General features: G+C 47.2%; 1 protein-coding gene across 1 annotated transcript in view; it reads right to left on the bottom strand.

The window, feature by feature from the left end:
* The window catches only part of LOC135901368 (uncharacterized), a 134226-nt gene extending 116752 nt beyond the window's left edge, over positions 1-17474 (bottom strand). The window contains exons 1-2 of the mRNA XM_070535811.1: positions 16825-17474; positions 12020-12086 (exon numbers count right to left, since the gene is read on the bottom strand). Of these exons, the coding sequence (XP_070391912.1) occupies positions 12020-12086; positions 16825-17433 (676 nt within the window). The 5' untranslated portion in view covers positions 17434-17474. The remainder of the gene's footprint in view (positions 1-12019; positions 12087-16824) is intronic.
* Between the last annotated feature and the right edge of the window lie 6831 nt (positions 17475-24305).

Genomic DNA, 24305 nt, shown 5'->3' with positions numbered 1-24305 from the left:
TACCCGGAACACATGGCGCCTGCCGCACCCTGCGCTTCCTGGCAACCGGCGGTATGTGTCACAGACGTCAACCACAGAGGTGCTCCATGGTCACGTGAGGACACATTTACGTTCGAACACCTACCAGCAGAACACCCTCGCCCCAGCAGGTTTGCACGCAGACCAACCGTTCCTCCTGTGCAGCAGGCTCAGCCGCTCCGCTCTGCTACACGACCCCCCACGGCTGAGCGCTTCGAAGGGCAGTTCATCGATCGTCGTTTACCTGTGTGCTATAGCTGTGGCGACTTGGGTCACATTGCCAGGTACTGCAATCGCCGTCAACCCCCGAGGTTCGACCGATCGACGATGTCTAGGCGGTACCGCGGTCCTCTGGGCGAAACATATTCGCCCTCGCACACATATTTAGGAAGCTCGCCTCACCAGCACCCGGAGCCGCTACGGAACCGTTCTCCAGCATCCGATCGCAGCTTGACACCACCACCCGCTCCTCGTGTAAGCCGGTCGCCCTCTCCGCGGCGTCGATACCCGTCGCCACCTCCGGAAAACTAGCCAGCGCGGCCGTTGGAGGTGAGGTCGCTGGACAATCTTCGATATCGACAGAGATACCTCCAACCATTTGTATGTTTAAGAATAAGGTGTTTGTATTAATTGACGGGGTTTCATCCATGGCCTTAGTGGACACGGGAGCAACCGTTTCAGTGATGAGTCTTGCGTTTAAAAGCCTCCTAGGACGAAAGGTGATGTTTCGCTGGGACCATGCCGATACGTTTCGCGGAGTGAGTGGGGAGTTGTTGTATCCTGTGGGCGTGTGTAATGTAGACGTAACCTTGGGTGGGCAAATATTTAACGCGGAGTTCACTGTTCTACCTCATTATACGCATGACGTAATCCTGGGCCTTGATTTTTTGAAACTCTGTGGTGCCACCGTCGACTGCAAAACGGGTGAAATCAGTGTAGGTGCGAGCTTTTCTGCTGTGTTTATGGAAGGCCCATCGTATCGTGAAAGTGTGCTTTGTGTATCCCGGGATACCGTTGCGCCTCCGTTATCCGCAACGTGTGTTTCAGTCGCCTGTTTCCCCACCACCGACGGAACGTTTGACGCTACCGTGGAGCCCGTTCACCTGAGTTGCGTCAAGAGGAATGTACTGATACCGTATTACACGCTGTCAGTTGTTCAGGGACGCACCAACTTATGGGCCGTCAACTGTTCCAGTGAACCTGCAATACTACCACAGGGTCTGAAACTTGCCGCCTACCATGAAGATCACGTGCTATCGCTCGCCATTCTTACAGAGGCCCTTGATTCTGCGGATGAGCGCCATTTCGCTAATGTCTGCCCTGCGGCGCACTCCTCATTTCTGACTATGGTAAACAAGTCGCTCAGCACTAAGCAGCGTCACGAAGTGGCGAATATTCTGCGAAAACATGCCCGACTGTTTGACTTCTTCCAGCAAGAGGGACCACCATTGTTTCCTCCTTCTCGTATACACCATCGCATAGATACGGGATCTGCCCAACCGCTGCAACAGAAACCATACAGAGTCTCACCAACGGAACGCAAGGTGATCAATGACCAAGTCCACGAAATGCTAAATAAGAATGTAATCCAAGAATCCTGTAGTCCGTGGGCAGCGCCAGTGATCCTGGTTAGAAAGAAAGATGGTTCATGGCGATTTTGTGTTGACTACCGCCGCCTCAACACCATCACTAAAAAGGACGTATATCCTCTTCCGCGTATTGATGATGCTATCGACTGCCTCTCATCAGCGTCTTACTTCTCGTCTGTTGACTTGAGGTCGGGGTACTGGCAGATTCCTATGCACGAGGCAGACAAGGAGAAAACGGCATTTGTAACACCAGATGGACTTTTTGAATTTAATGTGATGCCGTTCGGGCTCTGTAATGTACCTGCAACTTTCGAGCGCTTCATGGACAACATCCTGCGTGGTTTGAAGTGGGAAGTATGCATGTGCTATCTAGATGATGTAGTGATTTTCGGGCGCACGTTCAGTGAGCACAACGCACGTCTCGATCTTGTGCTAGCCTGCTTGGACAAAGCGGGTTTGGTCCTCAACTCGAAGAAGTGCCATTTTGGAGAGCGCCAAACACTCGTTCTGGGACACATAGTGGATAAGGACGGTATACGACCTGATCCAGCGAAGACTGCTACGGTGGAAGCCTTCAAGCAACCTCGCCATGTAAAAGAGCTACGCAGTTTCCTAGGGCTTTGCTCGTACTTCCGCCGGTTTATTCGTGGATTTGCCAACATCGCGTATCCGCTGACATGCCTCCTCCAGAAGGGCGTTCCCTTTGAATGGACTCCTGAATGTGAAGCTAGTTTTTGTGAGCTGAAGTCTCGTCTGACGTCTCACCCCATTCTCCGACACTTCGACCATGCGGCTCCCACAGAAGTTCACACGGACGCTAGTGGTATTGGCATCGGCGCTGTCCTTATTCAACGCGTCGACACCAAAGAACACGTCGTCGCCTATGCGAGTCGTTCTTTAAGCAAGCCCGAGCGTAACTACACCGTTACAGAGCAAGAATGTCTTGCAGTTATTTTCGCAGTACAGCGCTTCCGGTCGTACCTGTACGGGCGCCTCTTCACTGTGGTGACAGATCATCATTCTCTCTGCTGGCTGGTTAATCTCCGTGATCCGTCAGGCCGGCTTGCGCGTTGGACACTCCGTTTACAGGAGTATAACTTTACCGTTTCTTATAAAAGCGGCCGCCGACACGCCGACGCTGACTGCCTCTCGCGCATGCCGCTTCCAACGACGGACTGCGGCGCGGACAACTTCGACTGCTATATTGCAGCACTGGAGCCGGGATTTCCTGATATAAATACCTTCAAGGTCGAGCAACAAAAAGACAGAACTTTAGAACCACTGCTCATTACTGCAAGGCAATCAGCACCATCCTCTCGTTTTTGTGTTCGTGATGGGGTTCTTTACAAAAAGAACTATTCTACTACAGGCCCACGATATCTTCTAGTGGTCCCGGAGAGTCTCCGTGTCTCCGTCTTGCGCGCTATGCATGACGATCCAACATCTGGACATTTGGGTTCTGCGTGAACTCTCTACCGCCTTCAAGAAAGGTTCTACTGGCCTAAAATGCGCCAGACGACCACCCAGTATGTGTCCAGCTGCAGCGAGTGTCAACGTTATAAGCGTCCGACGAGTGCTCCTCCTGGTCAACTCCATCCAGTGCCACCCCCCAGCACTCCCTTTGAGCAAGTTGGCATCGACCTCCTCGGTCCTTTTCCGCGTTCATCCGATGGGAATCGCTGGATTATCGTGTGTGCCGATCACTTGACACGCTACTGTGAGACAGCTGCAATACCATCGGCTACTGCAACCGAAGTGTGTATTTTTCTGCTGCGTTTTGTCATTCTCCGCCATGGACCTCCCAGAGTCATCATCAGCGATCGTGGGCGCCAGTTCACTGCAGACGTGGTCGAAGAGATGCTTCGTCTATGTGCTTCAAGGTTTCGACATTCCACTCCGTATCATCCCCAAACAAATGGCCTTACGGAACGCACGAACAGAACTCTTACTAACATGCTGTCCATGTATGTCGAGTCAGATCATAAGAACTGGGACAGCGTGCTACCTTTCATTACGTACGCATTTAACACCTCAAAGCATGAAGTTACGGGCTACAGTCCCTTGTTTCTTCTTTACGCTCGTCCGCCTCGTTATACACTAGACACCATCTTCCCGTTTTCCAGCCACGATAATCTTTGTATATCAGAGACAGTCTGTCTTGCTGAAGAAGCCCGACGACTTGCTTCTTTAACGCACTTTTGTTTCACAAGACCGGTCGAAGGCACGCTGCGACCGCCGACGCGGACACGTGATATATGACCCTGGTGATTTAGTGTTGCTCTGGAAACTAACCAGGAAACGTGGACTATGTGAAAAACTGCTGGCCCACTATGTTGGACCCTATGTTATTACGGAGCGCATCAGCGAATTAACCTACCGCATAGCACGTCTCACATCAAATGGCCGACGGTCAGCCAAGACTGAACTTTCGCATGTCGCCCGTTTAAAGCCCTTTATTTCTCGACAGCCTGTTTGACTAGCCCGGCGGGCTTCGTCTGCGCGGAGGGAAATGTTACGCTCCTAGGTGCATAGTGGGTTCACGAATGCGACGCTCTTAGGTGCATAGTGGGTTCACGCCTCAACAAACAGTGTGCGGGGGCACCGAAGAGTGGTGAACGAAGAAGACGACGTGTGGCTGGCTGGCTGAATCTCGACAGGCGCTCAGCTGATCAAGGCCATCGCTTCTAACTCTACCCGGCTTCAAAGTAACGCCTTTTGTGGGCGCAACGATATCATTGTTTACTTAATTAGTAGGGGAATATTGACAAGTTTATATGGCCGCTAAAACTACTATCTTTACATCGTACAGCTATCTACTAGTTTGCTATCGCAATCGGTGCTTCGCCTATCCGGCGGAACCGCGACTTTTTCCCCCCTTCATGTTCTTTGGAAATGGAAGTGTTTGATAGGTCGTGAATAAATTATAAGTTGCTCGAACATTTCTAACACACCACCGCTGAGAAGCCAGGTAGCTGTCACTTTGCGTTTGCGAATCCATTTGGCTTTAATTTTTACAATTGCCTCTTAATATCTTGCTCTCTATAGCTGAAAGTATTGATCACGTTTAAGATGACCTGTTTGGTGACACGCATTTTTCATTTACAGACAACGGTTCTATTCCTCGACAGTTGCCTTATGCTCTTCATTTCAGCACGCCTTTGCCCATGAACAAAACATGCGTTAATTACGCTGAACTGAGACGCGGCTTGAATATTGGCATCGATAATTCGTAACGAACGTTAGGCGCTCTAGGATATACAAGTACTTCTCGTCAGCAAGACATATGCATGCGGGAAATGCTGTGAAAATTTCGAGGATAAACCAATCTGGTAACTTATTCCGCTTTTAGATTATGAATGTGTATCAGACATGGAATAATCCTTTGATTGCGTTTGTTACTTTACATGTATGAAATGTCTTGCGGATAGTCGCTTTCTGTACTGACGTGAATACTTAAGCTGGAAATAGCGAAATCGTAGGTTACTTGAAGTCTTATAAAGTAATTTATGCTGGCTTTCCTTCGAAACCCTTTATTTACATACTCTTCACTTCAACACCCCCCCCCCCCCCCCCACCTCCAGAAGAATAAAGAACGAGAAAGAACACGAACACAGTTTAATAAATAAGATGCATCCCAGGTACCATCACATGAGTAAAAATACTATCACACATTCAAGTCGCATTGCATATGGCATCGGTGCCCATAGAATACGTGGAAACGTGGTGTAAGAAATAGAAGATAAATGGAGGGACGAAAGCTTCACCAGTCAGTTCTTTTGTCACATCCCTGATTGCGCGGCGATGTTCTCTTCACATTGTGACCCGTCTTAGAGGAAGTAGCATCAGTTGCAGATCAGGGTCGTGCGGGAACACATTTTGGCACGGCCTACTGCTTAATGCAGAAAGCAGGAATAAAACACGTGAACACCACCTTGAAACTCCACTGCTTGAAGGATTGAATATACAGTGTTGTCGACCGCTAAATAAAACACCTCAGTAGAGTACTAGAACCAGCTGCTAGACACACTAGTCAAGATGACATCCCCAGTCATCTTTTATCCGTTTGCGCCGGCACAGCCGGTGGATCTGCTACAAATGAGAAATCTTCCTGCATTGATCACAAAGTGTTGCTCTCTTTTGAAGTGGGCTGAATTTCGTATTTAGAGCAAGCCTCCATTATTCATTTTTAGGTTTCGAGCATTAAAACTGTACCAAACAGTTTTCTTTTTATAGAATATTCAGAAGATATTACCGCCTTTAGGTCACGCTTACTCCTTTATACACATGAATACATTTAATCAACCCCACAAGAATGAAAGAACAGTCTCACTAGAAACTTACTAAACTTGAAAGTTAACACATGAAAAATGCAGATTGATTTAATTTTGAAATCAAGTAACGTAAATGAGTGAAGTACACCCCTTCTTGAATTCATCAAACAATTCATAAACAAAAGCTTTAGCCTAATTTTACTGAGCGATAGATAACACTTCACCAAAGAAGACCACGAAAGCTTCCCTGTAAAGCTTGTCAAGACCACCGGCTAACCTTTGTTACATTGCGATTTCATTTTACGCGTTACCCATTATTCTCATCTTCGATGTGCGACTTCTCTTTGTCCCTCTTCGTTTCGATAGGTGTGCTAACCGCCCACCACAGTTTAGGGCTGCGGACGCCACCGTCGATAAAATGTATAAGTGTTTTTTCTGGCCTGGAACTTGATTGCGGTCACTTTACTTTCACTACACGCTTGTACGCTCGCTATTCATTCTCCCATGGCTTCATCATCGATGACGAATGCACCGCTTCTGCCTCTCGTTAATGGTGTTCCGTTGGACGTTGTAGGAAGGAAGAGCTGATCGGGTACTCCGTTTTACGTACGTGGCTTTACTTGCTCCATTGCCACTCTCGTCGTGTTCTTCGGGAGCAGTTCCGGCCCGTTTCCTTCTATTTTCTGTTTTTTTGTTACTCTAGGAAGCGATGTCTGTATTTTTTTGTTGCTCGTAACGCCGCTCATACATGCCGTTCCGGTCACGAATTACCCACACTGGCGGTGCAGGTAATCAAGCAACGTCGCCTTACTGCTATAGATCACGGCCCAAATGGCCGCGTACGTGAGTGTGCCCCTGGCTGTGCTGCCAGCAGCTCCGAAGTAGCATCATTATCTAGCCGAACGAAAGCGTGGCGTTTGAATGCAACTATAGAAATAATCATAAAGAATACTTTGTCCTGCAAACAGAAAAGTTTTCTTTTGTCTCTCAAAGTTGGAGAATAAATAGGGAATAGCAGCACCAACATTTCCTATATCGCATCAAACGAGCTCCTTCCTCGGCTTGCTCCTGTGGCCACAGCGATGAGGATGTTCGCCATCTACTCTTTCAGGGCACCGAATGCGCAAAGATTCTACGTCTACATTCAGGGCACCGAATACGGAAAGGTTTAGCAGAAATATCCGCTAGATAGGAGATTCCCTGCGACAAATTCTCGGATAGACTTCTGGATACAATCTTTCTCCAATGACTTGTTTCGGCTTCCATCTAAGTGCGATTACAAACTGAACTCAACTTTTCCTTACCGCACCTGCCCTCTCACCAGGCGCCTCGTTTTCTCCACGAGACATTTATTTATAATGTTGCTTGCGCTTGAAAGTGGCGGGCGTACACTTGGCGGTAAACTTGGAAGGGCGTGAGCTACAATTCCTTTTTATTCCACAGTGCAGAATCCCTATAGTGAGTCGGTGATGCGCAGCATAGTTATACGCGCTATGAGGTGTACACAGCGCGTCCATATCAGTTTCTTCGCTTTCTAGGTCGTCTAGTGGGCACAACTGCACTTCCTTTATTATTTCTGGCACAACATCCGGCACAAAAATCCTTAAGTCGGTGTCACAGTCACAGGGTAGATGGGAATGCGACGCTGACGTGAAGGGTCATCGAGGAATGACGCTCCTGACAGACGGGCCGCTCTCATTAGGCTGACTTGACGCCTGCGCGATCGCCTAACCGATCTTTTTCCGACGTGATGCGTTTTGAGGATGGCGACGTCGAGAAGCCCTGTCTCTCAGCTACCAACGTGGGGGATGATGCGCGATGCGTTTTCTATCTGTATTTCTCTCCTCTCAAGGGTCCCACCATGTCGGATAAAATCATGGAGATTTCTTTTATTTACATTACCATGTATCTAGCAGCACAATGCTATCCGTGTTGAGAATTAAATCCTCCGTAAGATTTTGGTTTTGATTTCCTTAAAGATTCCTTGGAATTACCTTTCATGGCTCATGCTATTATGTAGAAAGGAATTTTCGCTTCAATTGCTAAACATGCGCCACATGGCACTTGCGTATACACTCCAATTCGCCTCTTAGAGTTAGAATAGCGCCGAAAAGGCATGGAGCACTCAGAGGTGGTTGTCGTACATATGGTATCAAAGATAAGTCAGATATTAAATAGGAACGCGGAAGCTTGTTGCGATATATTTTGCCAGGTACATACCAGGGGCTCGTGCTAGCCAGTACTGAAACGGTGACGTGGTGATAATACTTCCAGGAAATTCTCACGATACGGAAATTTGGTCAACATTTGCTTCGAAGAAGCTGTCAGGTGAGTTTGCACATGTTAATAAAAGGAAATAAAGCAAGTACATAAAGGACACATAGGAGAAAGATGACAGGACTAGTAAACCGATTTCCTTCGAATAGGGCTACACTGAAGAACGATAACTCAGTGGCAGGTAGCAGTATACTAGAAGAAAAAAAAAGTCCACAAGCCCTGCCAAGGTTTACAGCTTTGATAAACTTCGAGAGGTGTGCTAGAGCTGGACAGGAGCAAGTTCAGGCCCATCTCTGGGCACGAGTTCCCTTACAACGTTAGCTGCCCGATCCCCAGGTTTGAAGACAGTGGACAGTGGCCCTCACATTATCCGATACCGGAGTTTTCGCTACAGAGCTATTCGAAAACTGAGTTTTGTCCCGGTAGATTGCCTTCTAAGTCATGCTGCGGCGCATCAGTGGTTATTGAGTTCTGCTGATGAGCACGAGGTCGAGGGTTCGATTCACGATTGCTGGGGCATAATGTCGATGGAAACGTTCGAAGAAAGGTTCTAGCCATAGGTTTCAGCTGTATACGTTAGAAAGAGAGAGAGAGAGAGAGATAGGGAAGGCAGGAATGTTAACCAGTCAAGAGTCTGGTTGGCTATCCCACGCTTGGGGAATAGAAACGCGGAAAAGAGAGAAGGGGAGAGAGAGAGGGTATAGACACGTGCGCAGACAATCATTGAGTCAAAGCCGCTCGTGCAAACCAGATGTTCTTAGAAAGCACAAAAGTACCTTTTTTTTTATTGATGTGATATAAGGAGATGTTGGCGCACAATTTAAGGCGCCGGCTACTCCTCCTCTCTTGAGTGGTTCCGTCATACATCGTACAGGGTTCAAGGTTACATATCAAATAGTCTTTTCACACAAGCACCAGGACTTATCACGCAACATTTCCAAAGGAAGACTATGACGTAAGGAACACATGGTACGTTCTTCTTCTTCTTCCACAAAAATGCCTTCACTGCTTTCTGAGCCGATGATCGGTAGGGACGGTGCTCTAGTACTGTCTGTGCCCTGATAGGATGATCGTCTACACTCTAAGAACAGTTTACACCCTTTGGCTTGCCCCTTCTGCCACACAAAAATAATCGTCATCTGCCTTGATGCGTTTCCTTTCTTTATCGCTGCAAGCCCGGAACTTTCCAGTGACGAACGGCACGCGCGTTATCAGAAGAGGCACTCCAAAGGGTGTAAACTGTTCTATGCTGATAACGCGCGTGCCGTTCGTTACTGGAAAGTTCCGGGCTCGCAGCGATAAAGAAAGGAAACGCATCAAGGCAGATGACGATTATTTTTGTGTGGCAGAAGGGGCAAGCCAAAGGGTGTAAACTGTTCTTAGAGTGTACTATCCTCTATGATACGTTAGAGAAGGCCAAAAATGAACACGAAGCCATCCAGAGTACATAATTTGCTGAATCAAGAGAGAGAGGGAGAGAGAGAGAACACTGCAAAGCCAGGTAAATTACCCAGAGGCAAGTCCAGTTTGCTGCACTGCACTGGGGAACGGGGTTATATGGGTGAAAAGAGAGTGGGGGCAGAGAAAGAGCATTAGTGGCGCGCACATGTGAAGATGCTCAACGTGTACATTTACGGTCGCAGAGACTTGTCGATTTGAAGTTTTGCAGGAACGCTCCCATCGCTTTTTGCGCCAATGACTGGTTTAACAATATGGGTGTACGAAACGCAGTGATGCCTATTGAAGGCATGCAAGCACTGAATGCAAGGGGTCCAGCACCTGTAAGACGCTTTGAGCTGTAGGTGTTTGTAGCTCAACAAAAAATTAAATAACAGAACACGCGAAGAGCGTCAATCAGTGACTCCAGCATCACGACGACCTGCAGGACTTGCTGTGGCGATTTGTCAAGCCGCCATCCATCTAAGCGGATGGATGGCGGCTGGGGTGCATAGGCCAAGAAACAGCAGCTGAGCTCTCCTCGGCTTCATTGTCCTTGACATCATTGTCCTTGGCATGCTTATCCTTGGTGTCAAGTCTGCGTGCAGGGGTGTCAAATGAGTGTCGATGGCCGACGTGACAGGCGCACAATATAAGCTGTGGAGGTCCCTTTTAGCGAGAGCTAGTGCCCATGTAGAAACGAGGTATTGCGCCACGTTTGTAACAATGCAGTCTTAACCCGATTGTCGGAAAGGTTTGCGGTGACATGAATTTGCACCATCCCGTGTAGTTTGTTGGTGAACACAATTTTCTTCTAGGAAAGCGTAAGGCAAAACCAGCATGCCATTGTGCGCGTTCCTGATGACATTCTTCAGCGTTTTGCAACTACATATTTATATGGTATAGTTTTTTTCCGGACATGCTGCTTATACTGTGTTCAATATATCTTTCCATCACTGATCAAACCAACTAACGCATTTCATTCATCCAGTGCTTGAAGTCGTGTGGGCATTCTTTCTCAAATGTTATTTACCGCGCAAACACCAGGGCAGGATTATGGTAATAGTTGTAGTAGTGACGTTTATACAGTGAATGAAAGCGCACACTAGGAATTGAGTGGACGCCCCAACCAAGAGAGGCCGGCAAAGAATGCTGGGTGAAAGAATGAAAGCAACCCACCGGAGGGCATTGCAGAGGGTACCAAACTATATTATCTAGTGACATGAAGCAAGAAGTACCCGTCCGCTAGGCCACTGCCGTGGTCCCTCGTTTCTACGAAGCGCACACTTATACAAACAACCTTCCTTATTTCGTTGCACCGACAACGCAAGTAAACGTCGAGTGAGCTGCGGTGGCGGTGTGATAGAGATCTCGGAGGAAGGTCGGGAAGCGAGTGTGTGAAGAGCAAAGGACGAATAGCGGCAAACGGAGCTGTCTTACGATGTTTAATTTTGTTTTGCTGCTCTTGATTGCGAGCTTTACGCAATACACGTGCTTCTGGCGCTGATCTCACGCGTGCAAACGTCAGCGCTTCATTGGTTGGATGTTTAGCTTGCTCTCGCGATGTGTGTGCATGCTGTCCAAACGGTGATCTTCTAGTGGCCCTCGTAAGCTGCTTTTGGGACTGGGTATGAAGTAAAAATCATCCAACTATACAAGTTCTTGGAGTAGGTATCAAATAAGAACAGAGAAGACCGGAGGACCGATGAGGAGGAGGCTTCTTACCGGTAACGAATGCGATGGGTAGGACTATGACTCTGTATTGCTCTGCTTTCTGTGGCTTAACGCATGTAGACTTAGCTTGCCTAGCCGGGATCATTTGTGATGCGGGGCCAGTTGGCTCCGTTACCCTCCGGTCTTACTTGCTGTAAGACTAAGCTCACATGTTATTCGTATAAAACATCTATATCGAATTAATGTAACAAAGTAAAATCACATGAAAAGAAGACAGCAAAGATTTGCTTGAATAGCAAAAAGAAATTAGCATTACTGAGTTTCGCTGTGTAAACATAATAAGCAGGTCACTTTCTTCCCGTTTCAGTGTTGGAAATCAAAGAAAATTCTGTGGAAGCATCCCTCCAGTAATAGTAGAACGCTTTACTAATGCCGGTTGGTATCACGGACTGTATTCGCGCGAATGAATGTAAGCTACGACAGTTTCTAAGGTCATATGTTAGCTAGTCGTGATCATGGACATATTTGGAATAAGACGGCGCGACACAGGACGAGTGAGTCAAGATCAAAGGGCAGGAGGCTCGTCGGGTGTTGCGCTGTTTTATTCCAATGATTAACCAACCAGCCTCCTTGAACACACTGCCAACGGATATATAGTGGGAAATAGCGCTTACAATGTTAAATAGCGGTTACGAACGAAAAGAATCATGAGTTCAGCGGCAAATAATATGATATTCACAAAGTTATACTTACGCAAGATGACTTCACGATTGGCCACCTTCGCAGGGATCGAGTCATGAGGTCGAAAGTCCGAGAGAACCTGCGTGAACAGAGATACACGTACTCACTATCGTAATTATGTCTAAATTAGATTCAGTAATATTATACAGCTTTTTTGGTTGTCGGCTTGATATCTGTAAATATTTTCAGATGTGATCTATGCTGCATGCTCACGGCTACTGCCGTCTTTTTTTGTTGTTTCCACCCGTTGTGCCAAGAGTTGTAGTCTTTTCTTGCATAATAGATGGGAAGCTTGTGTTTTTGTTAATCAGTACAATCCTACAATCTTACTTTCTTCATGTCTTTCTTCATGTATCCGTCCCTGCATATACACTTTGTATAAGTTGAGCCTCTACGAATTTTTGTGCTGGTTGTCGCATCTGCGTTTGCCAGAATTTTGTTTTAAACAATGTACACTGGTGGTGTTGGAAGTTTCAAATATTCACAAATTTCTAATGCGAATCGAATAGCCTGTGCTATTCGATTCATGTTCAATCCGAGAATTCAATTTTTCAAGTTGGCGAATATGTGTTCCGTTTGACAACTATAAGGGACCATCACATTTGTTGAAGCCTGTGGGCAGAATGTGCGATGAATGTGGTTATTCTTCCGGATGATTCTGCTGCAGGAAAACCACGCTTGTTGTGCAATGAAACATTTCCTCAGTAAGCGCACGGAGAGAATCACTTGGATAGAACAGCTTACAGTCGCCAAATGGGCTTGTCTCGTTTTAGGCAGCCTAAGAATTAGGGGTCGCGATTTATCGAAACCAATTTATTACTTAGCCGATAGTATTGAACTTCGACAGGATATTCACTGTTTCACTGTTTTTATTTATTTATTTATTTATTTATTTAATTTTTTTTATTGTACCCTCAAGACCGAAGTATTACAGAGGGGAGTGGGTAAAAAAAATATAGACGAATAAATAAACAAAGCAGCAATAAACAACAAATGTGGTTAGTTAATTGCATCCGGGAGTAATGATGTCTGATAATGCCGAACGAAACTTTGAGTTGTCCTTGATTGCGACAACTGCGCCGGGAAGGTGGTTCCATTCCTGAGAGGTCCTAGGAATGAATGATTCGTTACAGGTTCTGGTGCGGCACTGAATGATTCCAACCTTGTGGCTATGGTCGATGCGAGAGGAAATGTAGGTAGGAGGTGATATTAGATTATCGCGCAGGTACGAATTGTGGAAATATAGTTTATGAAATAAAGCAAGGCGAAAGCACTTACGCCGGGCTGAGAGAGGAGCAAGCAGCAAAGAGTTTTTCATGGCTTGATGTACAGCTGTAGTTGCTATGAATGAAACGTACGGCATTGTTTTGGATTAGTTCGAGTGATTGAGTAAGGGTTTCGAGGTGCGGGTCCCAGATGGATGAAGCGTACTCCATTTTACTCCTAATAAGTGTTTTGTATAGAATTAATTTTAATGATGTAGGAGCAGAAGAAAAGTTTCGGCGAAGATAACCTAGCATGCGATTAGTATTGTTAATTACGTTATCGATGTGCAACGACCCGGAAAGTGATGAGGTTATGTGGACGCCTAGGTATTTATACGAGGTTACGACCTCCAGAGAAGTATCATTAAGGTAATAGTTCGGTGGAGGAATATGGCTGCGAGTTACACGCATACATTTACATTTACTTACGTTAAGTTGCATTAACCATACATCACACCAGTTAGAGATAGCGTTTATATCGTCTTGTAAGAATTTGTTATCAGATTTGTCCGAGATTTCACGGAGGATAACACAGTCATCTGCGAAAAGGTAAATGTTAGAACAAACGTCATTGGGTAAGTCGTTAATGTAAATTAAAAAAAGAAGAGGGCCTATAACAGATCCTTGGGGCACACCAGAGTCTACAGGATTAGATGAGGACATATGATTTTCAACCACAACATACTGTGACCGATTAAAGAGAAAATGTTCAAGCCATGCAAACAGGTGAGGATCAAGATTAAGTTTACTAAGTTTAAATAAAAGTAATTTATGGCACACTTTGTCGAAGGCCTTGGCGAAATCAAAGAAAACACAGTCTGCGAAAGAACCTTTGTCGAGAATAAGATGAAGGCTGTGAGTAAAAGAAAGAAGTTGGGTTTCACATGACAAGTTTTTCCGGAAACCATGTTGTGCTTTTGTAAAAAATGAATTATTGTGTAAGTGCTTAGCTAAATGTGAGTACAGAATATGTTCAAGAACCTTGCAAGGAATGCTTGTGAGGGAAATGGGGCGGTAGTTGAGTGGCGAATGTTTGCTACGGGACTTATGAAGTGGGACCACCTTCCCGACCTTCCAATCTGTAGGTAGTCGATGGGTATCTAAGGATTGCTGAAAAATTTTCGAAAGCAGAACAGATGAATAAATAACAGTATTTTTCAGGAATTTCGCGTTAACGAAATAAGCACCAGGACTTGATGACAACTTAAGACCTTTAATTACATTTTCGACCCCAAGAGGTTCAATGATGATAAAGTCCATAGGTGGGTAATTGCAAGACTCGAGCGTTGGAAGCACAGGGTTACTACATACGATAAAGTTGTTACAGAACACAGAGTTAAGGATATGGGGACATACATCTTCGGGTACCGGTGAACTGTTGGAATCAATCAACGTGATTGAATTATCTTTGGAAGGGTTAATAACACGCCAAAACCTTTTAGGGTCATTAGCAAGCATTGTGGGCAAAGTGTGTACTTGGAATGTCTTTTTGGCAAGTTTAATGGCTTCTGTGTAAGTACTGTTTGCCTCCTTATAAGCGTCCCACTTCGATGCCAGTGAACTTTTATTGGCTATTCGATACAGTCGTTTTTTTTCGGTTTGAAAGCCTTTTTAACTTGGAATTGAACCAGGGTTTCTTAACATTGCAGGATATTACACTTGATGGAATAAACTTGTCGGTGAGCTCATGTATCTTATTTTTGAAAACGGTCCAGTTCTCATCAACCGTGCGATCATCAAATTGGCTTAGGAAAGGATCAAGAAAATTAGCTAGATGAATATTAATATCGTCAAAGTTTGCCCTATCGTAGTGGTAAATTATTTTTTTTCAACAATTGGTTTTATCACAGGAGATAATATGTTGAAAGAAAGACCCAGGTGATCGCTTAAGCCCGGTAAGCATGAAACATTGGTAACTATGTCAGGATGAGAGCATAATATTAAGTCAAGGAGGTTAGCGGCGCTTTCCGAGATCCTCGTTGGTTCTAATACTAATTGTGTTAGGGAAAACTAAGAGCAGAGATCAAGAAAGTCGTTACTTTGCGAAGAAAATGGATAACAGTGCGGAGGTTCAGTAGTCCAGCATATGTTGGGGAAATTGAAATCCCCCAATAATATGATGGGGTTCGAAGGATGCCGCAAAGTAAGGGTGTTAAGCACATCGTGAAGCTCAGTGGTGAAAGTGGATGGGTAGGATGGAGAGCGGTAGCAGACAACAATCGTAATTTTACGGTAACCGATATCGACGCACGCGCACACAACTTCCAGGTTACAGTATAAGTGGACTTGATGACCTTGCAGGGATTTTGAAATAGCGAGTAGTACGCCTCCACCTTTGCGATTAGTGCGATCGCAACGGAAGGTTTGAGATCGAGACAAGTCAAAGATTTCACAATCTTGCACATGGGATTGTAGCCACGTTTCTGTTAATGCAATGATACCAGCATTACAGCTATCGATGAGCGATTCTAGTTCCACGCGTTTGCGAAACACACTTCGAGCGTTTGCAACAAGCACGGAGACTTGTGGTGTTAAAGATACGCCATTGCCCTTTGCGCATTGCTATGTAGCAGGATGATGACGCAGATTGTCAGGTGCGCTTGCGTGATCTGGAACACTACTTTTAACTTGCTTAACGCTGTCAGTTGTTGAATCATACATAAAACACTGATTATCAATGAAAAGCTTGTTAAAACGCAGTTTAAATGAGGGGGAATTAGGTTGGTTTTTACCAAATTCGAGAAGCTTTTTTCGAGCGAGCCTTGTCGCAGGCGAGAAGTCCTGAGTTACTGAAATGTTACTATTTTTAAGCTGGCTGCGCGACGAAAGTATGCTCTCCTTAATTTTGAAATTTGTTAGTTTCATTAAAACCGGACGACATTTTGTGTTTGAAAAAGTCCCGATTCGATGCGCCCGTTCAACTGAGTTTGGTGGCAAGGCATTTCCCATAGCTGACGACAGGGCATCCACGGTTTTTTGTTCAGTTTGCAGCCATGACTCATGGGAATCGGGTATGCCGTGAAAAACCAAGTTATTCCGCCTTGACCTCTCTTCCAAGTCGTCTAAGCACGACACTATGGTGTCCTGCTGCTTTTTTGACCGTTCAGCGCTCTCTTGAAGTATGGCGATATCTTTGGAAAATGTGTCTAGGGCTTCAGATTTTTTCTCAAGTGATTCGAGACGGCGGAAAATATCAGTTAGCTTGCCTTCGATTGCGTTTTGGCTGGCTTTCACATCCTTCATATCCGATTTCAATTCGGACTGACCTTTGGCAAGCTCGACTGTCGACTTCTTTATGTCTTTTAGCATTAATAGCACTGTACTCATTTGATCCGACTGGGATTCGGGAAGACTACTCGACGCAGAGTCATCTTGAGCCGACCTCTGCACCCTTGGAGGCCCCGGGTTTTCCTCGACATCACCGCATTGCAACAACAACAGCGCCACGTCGCAACAATCACACATAGTAGCATATAAGACAAGTGGGCATGGGAGCAGCAAAAGTGAGCGATTATCACTCCGTTTAGCATACAGGGTCAAATTGTTACGCACCTGTGGAGCGAAGAAAAGTTGCGCATGAGGCATAGTGCAACTAATGCTGCTCGCATGCCCACTGAAGGAGTAGTTCATCAGCAAGCTGCTTTTGAAGGGGCTGGGAAAGGGCGGTGAATCAACCAGTGACGTCGTCCCAGAAACGATGCGGTGTCCAACTAGCGGTACATCCAGGAAGGATGGAAGATTATGGAGGCCACACGTGCCGGTGACGGGCTCTTGATCTTGGACAGCATCGACGCGTTCGCCCATGGTAGGGCACGTTTGGATGGGCGCAGATGGTGAAACAAGGGCCAGCATCAGGAAAATCTGTGGAGCGAAGAAAAGTTGCGCATGAGGTATAGTGCAACTAGTGCTGCTCGCATGCCCACTGAAGGAGTAGTTCATCAGCAAGCTGCTTTTGAAGGGGCTGGGAAAGGGCGGTGAATCAACCAGTGACGTCGTCCCAGAAACGATGCGGTGTCCATCTAGCGGTACATCCAGGAAGGATGGAAGATTATGGAGGCCACACGTGCCGGTGACGGGCTCTTGATCTTGGACAGCATCGACGCGTTCGCCCATGGTAGGGCACGTTTGGATGGGCGCAGATGGTGAAACAAGGGCCAGCATCAGGAAAATCTGTGGAGCGAAGAAAAGTTGCGCATGAGGCATAGTGCAACTAGTGCTGGTTTTCTTTTTCTTTTTTTTCTTTTTCTTTCTTTTTCTTTTCTTTTCATTTTCTTCATTGCTGTCATTGTCAGCTTAGGCGCAGGTAACTGGCCAAGAAACATTCGCATATACTACCTTCTGGCATCGAGACTGCCAAATTCGAGGTCTTCGCTAAGTGAGCGAATGAAATAGGGTGATTCGAGGGACTAGCTTCTTTCTCTTTGTTAGTCACAATCATACGAAGTGAAAGACAATGAAACCAGAGAGCGCATAAGGAAGTTATTTGTTAGGTTTAATATAAATGCATGGATAATGAGCTACAGAGAAACTCGATGAAAAGACAAATCTACCGACAGAACCAACGTCCTGCGCATCCCGTATAGAGGATGTGGGTTTATGTGGACTATTTCAACAGTTCAATTGACTCATAGCAAATAACAGTTCCTATACCTCATCTGGCTTCCTTGTCTGTCACTGCACGTGATTGTGACTAACAAAAAATCGAGTACCTCCCCTATTTTTCCCGTTCCTACAAAAAAAGACACATTTGCAATTTAAATAGTGATAGAAGGTGCACAAATGCTCTATCAAGGTTCCGGTGAAAGAAAACTTTCGCACTCATGCCAACCAACCACACTGCCTTCCGAAAATGAATACTTCGAGTCCGAACTCAGATTCAAGAAGCCCTGTCTATGGAGGTTAGGTAATTGCACTGGTGGCTTTCTCTTGCGAAGAGCGGCACGCAGCCCGGGCTTCCGATCCCCAATTCTAATATATCGCCCACGTCTCGACCATCTACTGCTAAATTAAAATTCTCCTCGCTATTTCACCTGCCCGTTACAGTTTTGTTCGTTCAGAAAAAAAAAAGTAGCTGTTCGAAGCACCAAGCGAAATCTTCCCCGATGATCCCAGAAACGTCTGTCGCCGAGATAAAAGTACATACAGTGCTTTTCATGCAGCAGGTTCTGACGCATATTAGCCGAGCGCCCGAGTATGCTTCTCTACAGGGCTTCTGGACAGATTAGGCATAGTACCCCAGATTTCTGTTCGTGGAAAGGTTGTTAGCTGCCGCGGCGCAGAACGGTTGCGCTTGGCACAAAGACAACCATAGAGCTCTGCGTGCCGCTAGGAGGCTGTTGCGGCAATGGCGAGGATAATGACGTCGGCCTATCTAGCGGTGAGCACGCGGTAGTACACGGTTGGCCTCCCTCCGGAATTTAAATTATGGTCCCCCATCTGAATCGATCTCTTCCGGGCACCGCTTCTCTGTCGCGCACGAGAGGAGGGTAACCTGGCACGAATGCAGGCGATGCCCGGGGATCTCTTCGGTCAGTGCGGGACTCGGGGACTCGAAAGGGAGGAGGGGGGGAGGGGGGGGGGCTGATCGTAGCCACCTGTGTAGACGAGGGCACCTAGCTCTGGCTTGAAGAAATGCGGTATTTTGTGGGTGCTGTAGGGGTTGGAGGACGGACTTCGGGATGTAAACCAAAACTTGGGAGGGTTTATTCTACATTATTTACAAGGAGGTGAGCGTCAAGTACCAGTCGTACAGTCATTACGGGCCGGCAGCAACTCGGACGCTGCGGCCCGCGGCAAGAAGTTCGAGAGAGGTGAATCAGGGAAACAGGGCATGTCCCAGAATCCTCAGGTCTCTCTGGAAGGCTTCTTATAAACCCTTCGAGCACTGTAAGTCACGTCATGTTTGACCAATGGGAGAGTCCACTCCGATGACGCCACTTTCAGCCAATGGTAGGCGCCCGTGTCGTGGTGTCACACCTGGCGGCTTGCTGCGGTCTTGCCTCGCAGACTGGCAATGCACTTCGAACGAGGAGAAGGGGAGGGCTGCACCTGCTTCATTGTCGGATGCCCACCTGCTAATCCCGGCGGCGCACGAACTTGTTGGCACGTAAACTTGTTGCCTTAAACTTGTTTGCTCGGCCGCTTCTCTGGAATGAGCTTCCTGCTTCTGCATTCCTCAATTAGCTGTGCTGCCATCCGATGTGGTCTGGGGAACTCGAAGTAGCCTCAGGAAACGGCGCCATATCTAACAGCTCGTCCTCGCCCCGGTAGTTCTGAATGGCCGGTGAACTCAATTCGCTGGCCATGAGGAACGCTGAAAGAAGCTGCAGGGTACTGGGGTCGAGCCACGTTTGACAACCCTCGGGATCCTGGGCCCTGGAGAACATACGTCAAACAAACCAAACAACACAGCGCTGCCCCACGTGTAAGCGCAGGCTCTTCACCCCTGACTCGCCAGGCCATTACTGAGTCAAAATGAACCCTGATCTTTTATTTCCCCAATTTTGACAAAGCAGTTCCAACCACCCTTCCAAACAGCTATCCATTTCTCCTCGATTGCCCACAAGACCAGACTACTATTGTTGTTGCAAAACAAAAGGGTCGTTGACGATGCAAACAACAAATGAAAACAGCCGAACATAACTTAAGTGGCCTAACTACACGAACAGCATGTTTCCAATCTATCGCAGTGGCGTACTTATCGCACGTAATGGTGCCACTGAACAATCTGGTCAACCTCACAAGTACGTAATCACAAGCGCACTAGCCTTGTGGTCACTAAACAAAACGCGTACTTGCGTTGTAGGCAAACTTTTCACTTACGCTTACTCACGTTTCTTCCCTGAAAGTCCTACAGGACATGTGACGTAAACGAACAATTAAACTTGCGGGACTTACACACTCCGCAGAACTCTTAAAATAATGCCTCTTTTAATAACTCGTTCCACGCGTACTTATCAGAGAAGTCAGAATACGGCTGCCCTCAATACGCACGAGCAACCCACTCATAAATCTGCTTCCTTCCGTCCACACAGGACACGCGCTAATGGAACTAAAAACGCTTCTCCGTGCAAATCATGCACTCACTCAAATCTACGCGCTTAACCTTACAAAATTCAAAACTTAAAAAGGAAGAAGGTTAAATAACACACGCGCTTTACCATAGGCCTTTCGACGATAACCTTGACCTTTAGGTTACTCACAAACAAACAAAAAAAAGCCTATCTACTTATTAATGAGCATCTCGCGAGACTACATGTTTACATAAAACGCATCTTTCAAATCTCGAGCTTCTCGAACGAAAACACAAAGAAAGCTCATACCTTCACATATTGAAAGAAAACCTAGTCTCAAATCGCGAAATTTTCCGATGCTCAAAAATAAAAACAACACACTTCATTTCTACGGAAGGGCTCTTCGCCTCCCTTTCCAAACGCTTATGTCTGACTCATACTCTGCGCCGTCCTCGTGGTGGCCGCGGCTTGAAAGCTACTCTGGCTGCCGAGAGACAACAAAAGGGCTGACTAACTATCAGCTCCCCCAAGACGTTACGGTCTCCTGCCAATTTGCGTCCTCGCGCCCCGCTTTCAACACAAACTCGATTGACCGCGTCGCTACTCCCCACCTGGTCTCGTCCTGCCACCTTGCGTTTCTTCGAACTGCACGCTGAGCTTTGAAAAGAACTACGGAACGACGAGGAGATTAACTGCCCCGTGCCCTTTGTCCGCGTCCGCGCAGAACATTCTTCGCGGTCCCCCTTTGACCGGTGGCTCGACCATTTTGGATGCGTCAACATCGTCCTAGACGACCGCACCTTCTTCCTCGCGCCCTGCCCTTTTGGGTTTCTCGCCATCTTTGGCGGCGCTACATTAATTACCGACTTTCGGTTTTTACCGCGCTTCTTTTTAAGGCGCTTTCTCTTTGCACTAGCCTTCATGTCGCCTTCTCGTGCCTCGTGCTGGCCGGTACACATTTCGTCGGCCCGGATCGGCCTCTTACCCGCACAGTCTGAGTGATTTACATTTAAATCTACTCTCACTTTGCCTCGACTGGCGGACAGCCCAACCGACTCTGGCACAATGCAGCAGGCTTTACTCGAGTTAGACAACTCGCACTCTTGCGAACTGCCCTCTGCTACATTGCCCAGCGCACGCTGTGCATCGGCACACAGCCCGTCGGTATCGATCGCTGTCTCACGCGCACAGTCCGAATGATTAACAACTGAATCATCCCTATCTCGGCTATCTAGACTGGCGGAGAGCCGCACCGATCCCTGCACAATGCAGTTGTTCTCTCGTGAGCTACGGAGCTCGCCACCCCGAGAGCTATTCTCAACTGCATCGCCCAGCTCGCACTTCATTTCTGCACGCACATCTGGCTCTACATGGGTGCTCGCTTCTGTCTGGTCAGCAGTACCCTTTTCTTCGCTAGCAACCTCGCTAACATTACCAGCGACGCACACGCTCGGTAACTGTGCCAATTTGTTCGCAGCTGGCCTAGCTGTCTCTACAGTCATCTGTTGGCACAGCACCTCGTCGCTCTCACTCTCGCCTTTAACGGCCTCTATTGCCACTAAGGCATCGTTAGCAGCTAGCCTTTTCCCTTTACTTATGAATCTGCAGCTAATCTCACAGGCACTACTCTTCTCGTCGGCTTCTGGCGAAAATCCGCTCGATGCTGCCGCATCCTTTCGCTCTGTACTACCTACAGAATTCTCAGACAGCCGTTGTCTCTGTGCCAATAACTGATCACAATGCTGTATCTCTTTGATCAGTGCTGCCTTCTCTCTCTCATACTTTTCCTCTCGCTCACGTTCGCGTTCATTCTCACGTCCGTGACGCTCACACCTAAGAGTAAGTTCTTGAAGCTTATGCTTCCGTTCATTCTCGCGTTCTTCACGCTGACGTTCACTCCTAAGCTCACGACGCTCTCGCAAACGTACACGACGCACACGCTCCCGTGGCTCCTGTATCACCTCCCAAGCAAGCTCAATGCTTTTGCCATCATTGCCACTATCGTTAATCGCCTTTATGATAGCTGGCGTCTCCATCCGTTCGTCCGCCTCAACTCCCAAATCGTCGCACACCAACAACAAATCTAACCTCGTCAACCTTCTAAGATCCATGGCAGCTGCCCCGACAGGTGGTTAAAACTGTTTTCCTTAATTAATTTGTGCAAACACACAATGCAACAAACTCCCGATTCCCAGAACTATCAAAATTGAACACACAACCTTTGAGTCTGGCGAATCATAAGGAAAAAAAACCACGCGCTCACTTACGGTTGCAGCACCCTGCCATCCGGTTCGTTCGTCCGCTGTCCCCGGTTCCTCCGGACTCCCTGGGTCGAAGGCTCGCTCCTTCTTCGCTACTCCCAGTTTCTTCGGACCTTTTTCGACGAAGGCTCTCTCTTCTTCGCTCTTCCCGGTTCCTTATGATCTCTCTCGACGAAGGTTGATCCGTAGCGCTGCCACCAGCTGATGCGTTCGGAGGCGATCCCACGGCTGCCAACCAGATGTAGGGGTTGGAGGACGGGACTTCGGGATGTAAACCAAAACTTGGGAGGGTTTATTCTACATTATTTACAAGGAGGTGAGCGTCAAGTACCAGTCGTACAGTCATTACGGGCCGGCAGCAACTCGGACGCTGCGGCCCGCGGCAAGAAGTTCGAGAGAGGTGAATCAGGGAAACAGGGCATGTCCCAGAATCCTCAGGTCTCTCTGGAAGGCTTCTTATAAACCCTTCGAGCACTGTAAGTCACGTCATGTTTGACCAATGGGAGAGTCCACTCCGATGACGCCACTTTCAGCCAATGGTAGGCGCCCGTGTCGTGGTGTCACACCTGGCGGCTTGCTGCGGTCTTGCCTCGCAGACTGGCAATGCACTTCGAACGAGGAGAAGGGGAGGGCTGCACCTGCTTCATTGTCGGATGCCCACCTGCTAATCCCGGCGGCGCACGAACTTGTTGGCACGTAAACTTGTTGCCTTAAACTTGTTTGCTCGGCCGCTTCTCTGGAATGCGCTTCCTGCTTCTGCATTCCTCAATTAGCTGTGCTGCCATCCGATGTGGTCTGGGGAACTCGAAGTAGCCTCAGGAAACGGCGCCATATCTAACAGTGCTTAATACGCAGTATATTGGGTGAAAGGCTTTGGGCGCTTCAGGTCACAACTTTTGAGTCGTATCTGTGTTTTGATGCAACGCGCCGGTCATACAACGGTTTCTACGATCATCCAACGGATTTTCTACGTATGACCGTATAAAATATAAGAGAAAAAAAACTCATCAACATCGCTAATCTACTTACATAACTTGATCTACTTGGTATAAGTGGATTAGGTGGGGAATGTTGGCGTATAATGTTTCTTCTTTTCCTCCTTTTTTTATTGCGATGGCTTTCGCGGATGTGCCCTAGAGGCTTGCGGGAGGATGTATTTCTCTTTACACTGCCATAAATTTTAGCCGTAAGTTCCAGCCGGTCCGGTGTTCTTCTTCGTCTTGGTTTGTCGTGTTTACAGCTGCTGTTTACCTTCTCGCTACCGTTGGCGTGTTTGACGCCACAGTCATAGAGCAAGTGCGGGTTACATCAAGTATCGCTTGGTTGCTGTGAACATCAACACGAACCTGAGCGACCGCTTTTACAAAGCGCCCTAACCTTCTCCAGTTGCTGTAAAAGCAGTGATGTAGTGCCATAAGTGCTCACGTGCTACGGTATACATGTCGATGTCTTCCGGAGCGCGACAGACAAGTTGACCAAACTCAGCTATCCCTGCCGTCACCAGCCGACTACTTACCTTAGAACTGGCCGTTGCTTACCCCACGGAGCAACAATATTTAACGCACTGGAGGGCCCATTTTTAACACAAAAGAGCGGTTTACTGAGTGCCATCGAAAATCTGTTTCCAGTACGTACGGCACGCAATCATCCTCCCGCGAATTCCTTGACTTTCCCCATGGCGATATTTCGCCATCTTGTGCTTACCTAATAGTTAGAAAAGTAGGCATAATATGGTTAGGAAGGTTTGCTTTATGAAAGG

The sequence above is a fragment of the Dermacentor albipictus genome, chromosome 3, assembly GCF_038994185.2.
Source record: "Dermacentor albipictus isolate Rhodes 1998 colony chromosome 3, USDA_Dalb.pri_finalv2, whole genome shotgun sequence".
Taxonomy (NCBI): Eukaryota; Metazoa; Arthropoda; class Arachnida; order Ixodida; family Ixodidae; genus Dermacentor; species Dermacentor albipictus.
This window is presented reverse-complemented; position numbering and strand designations above follow the sequence as displayed.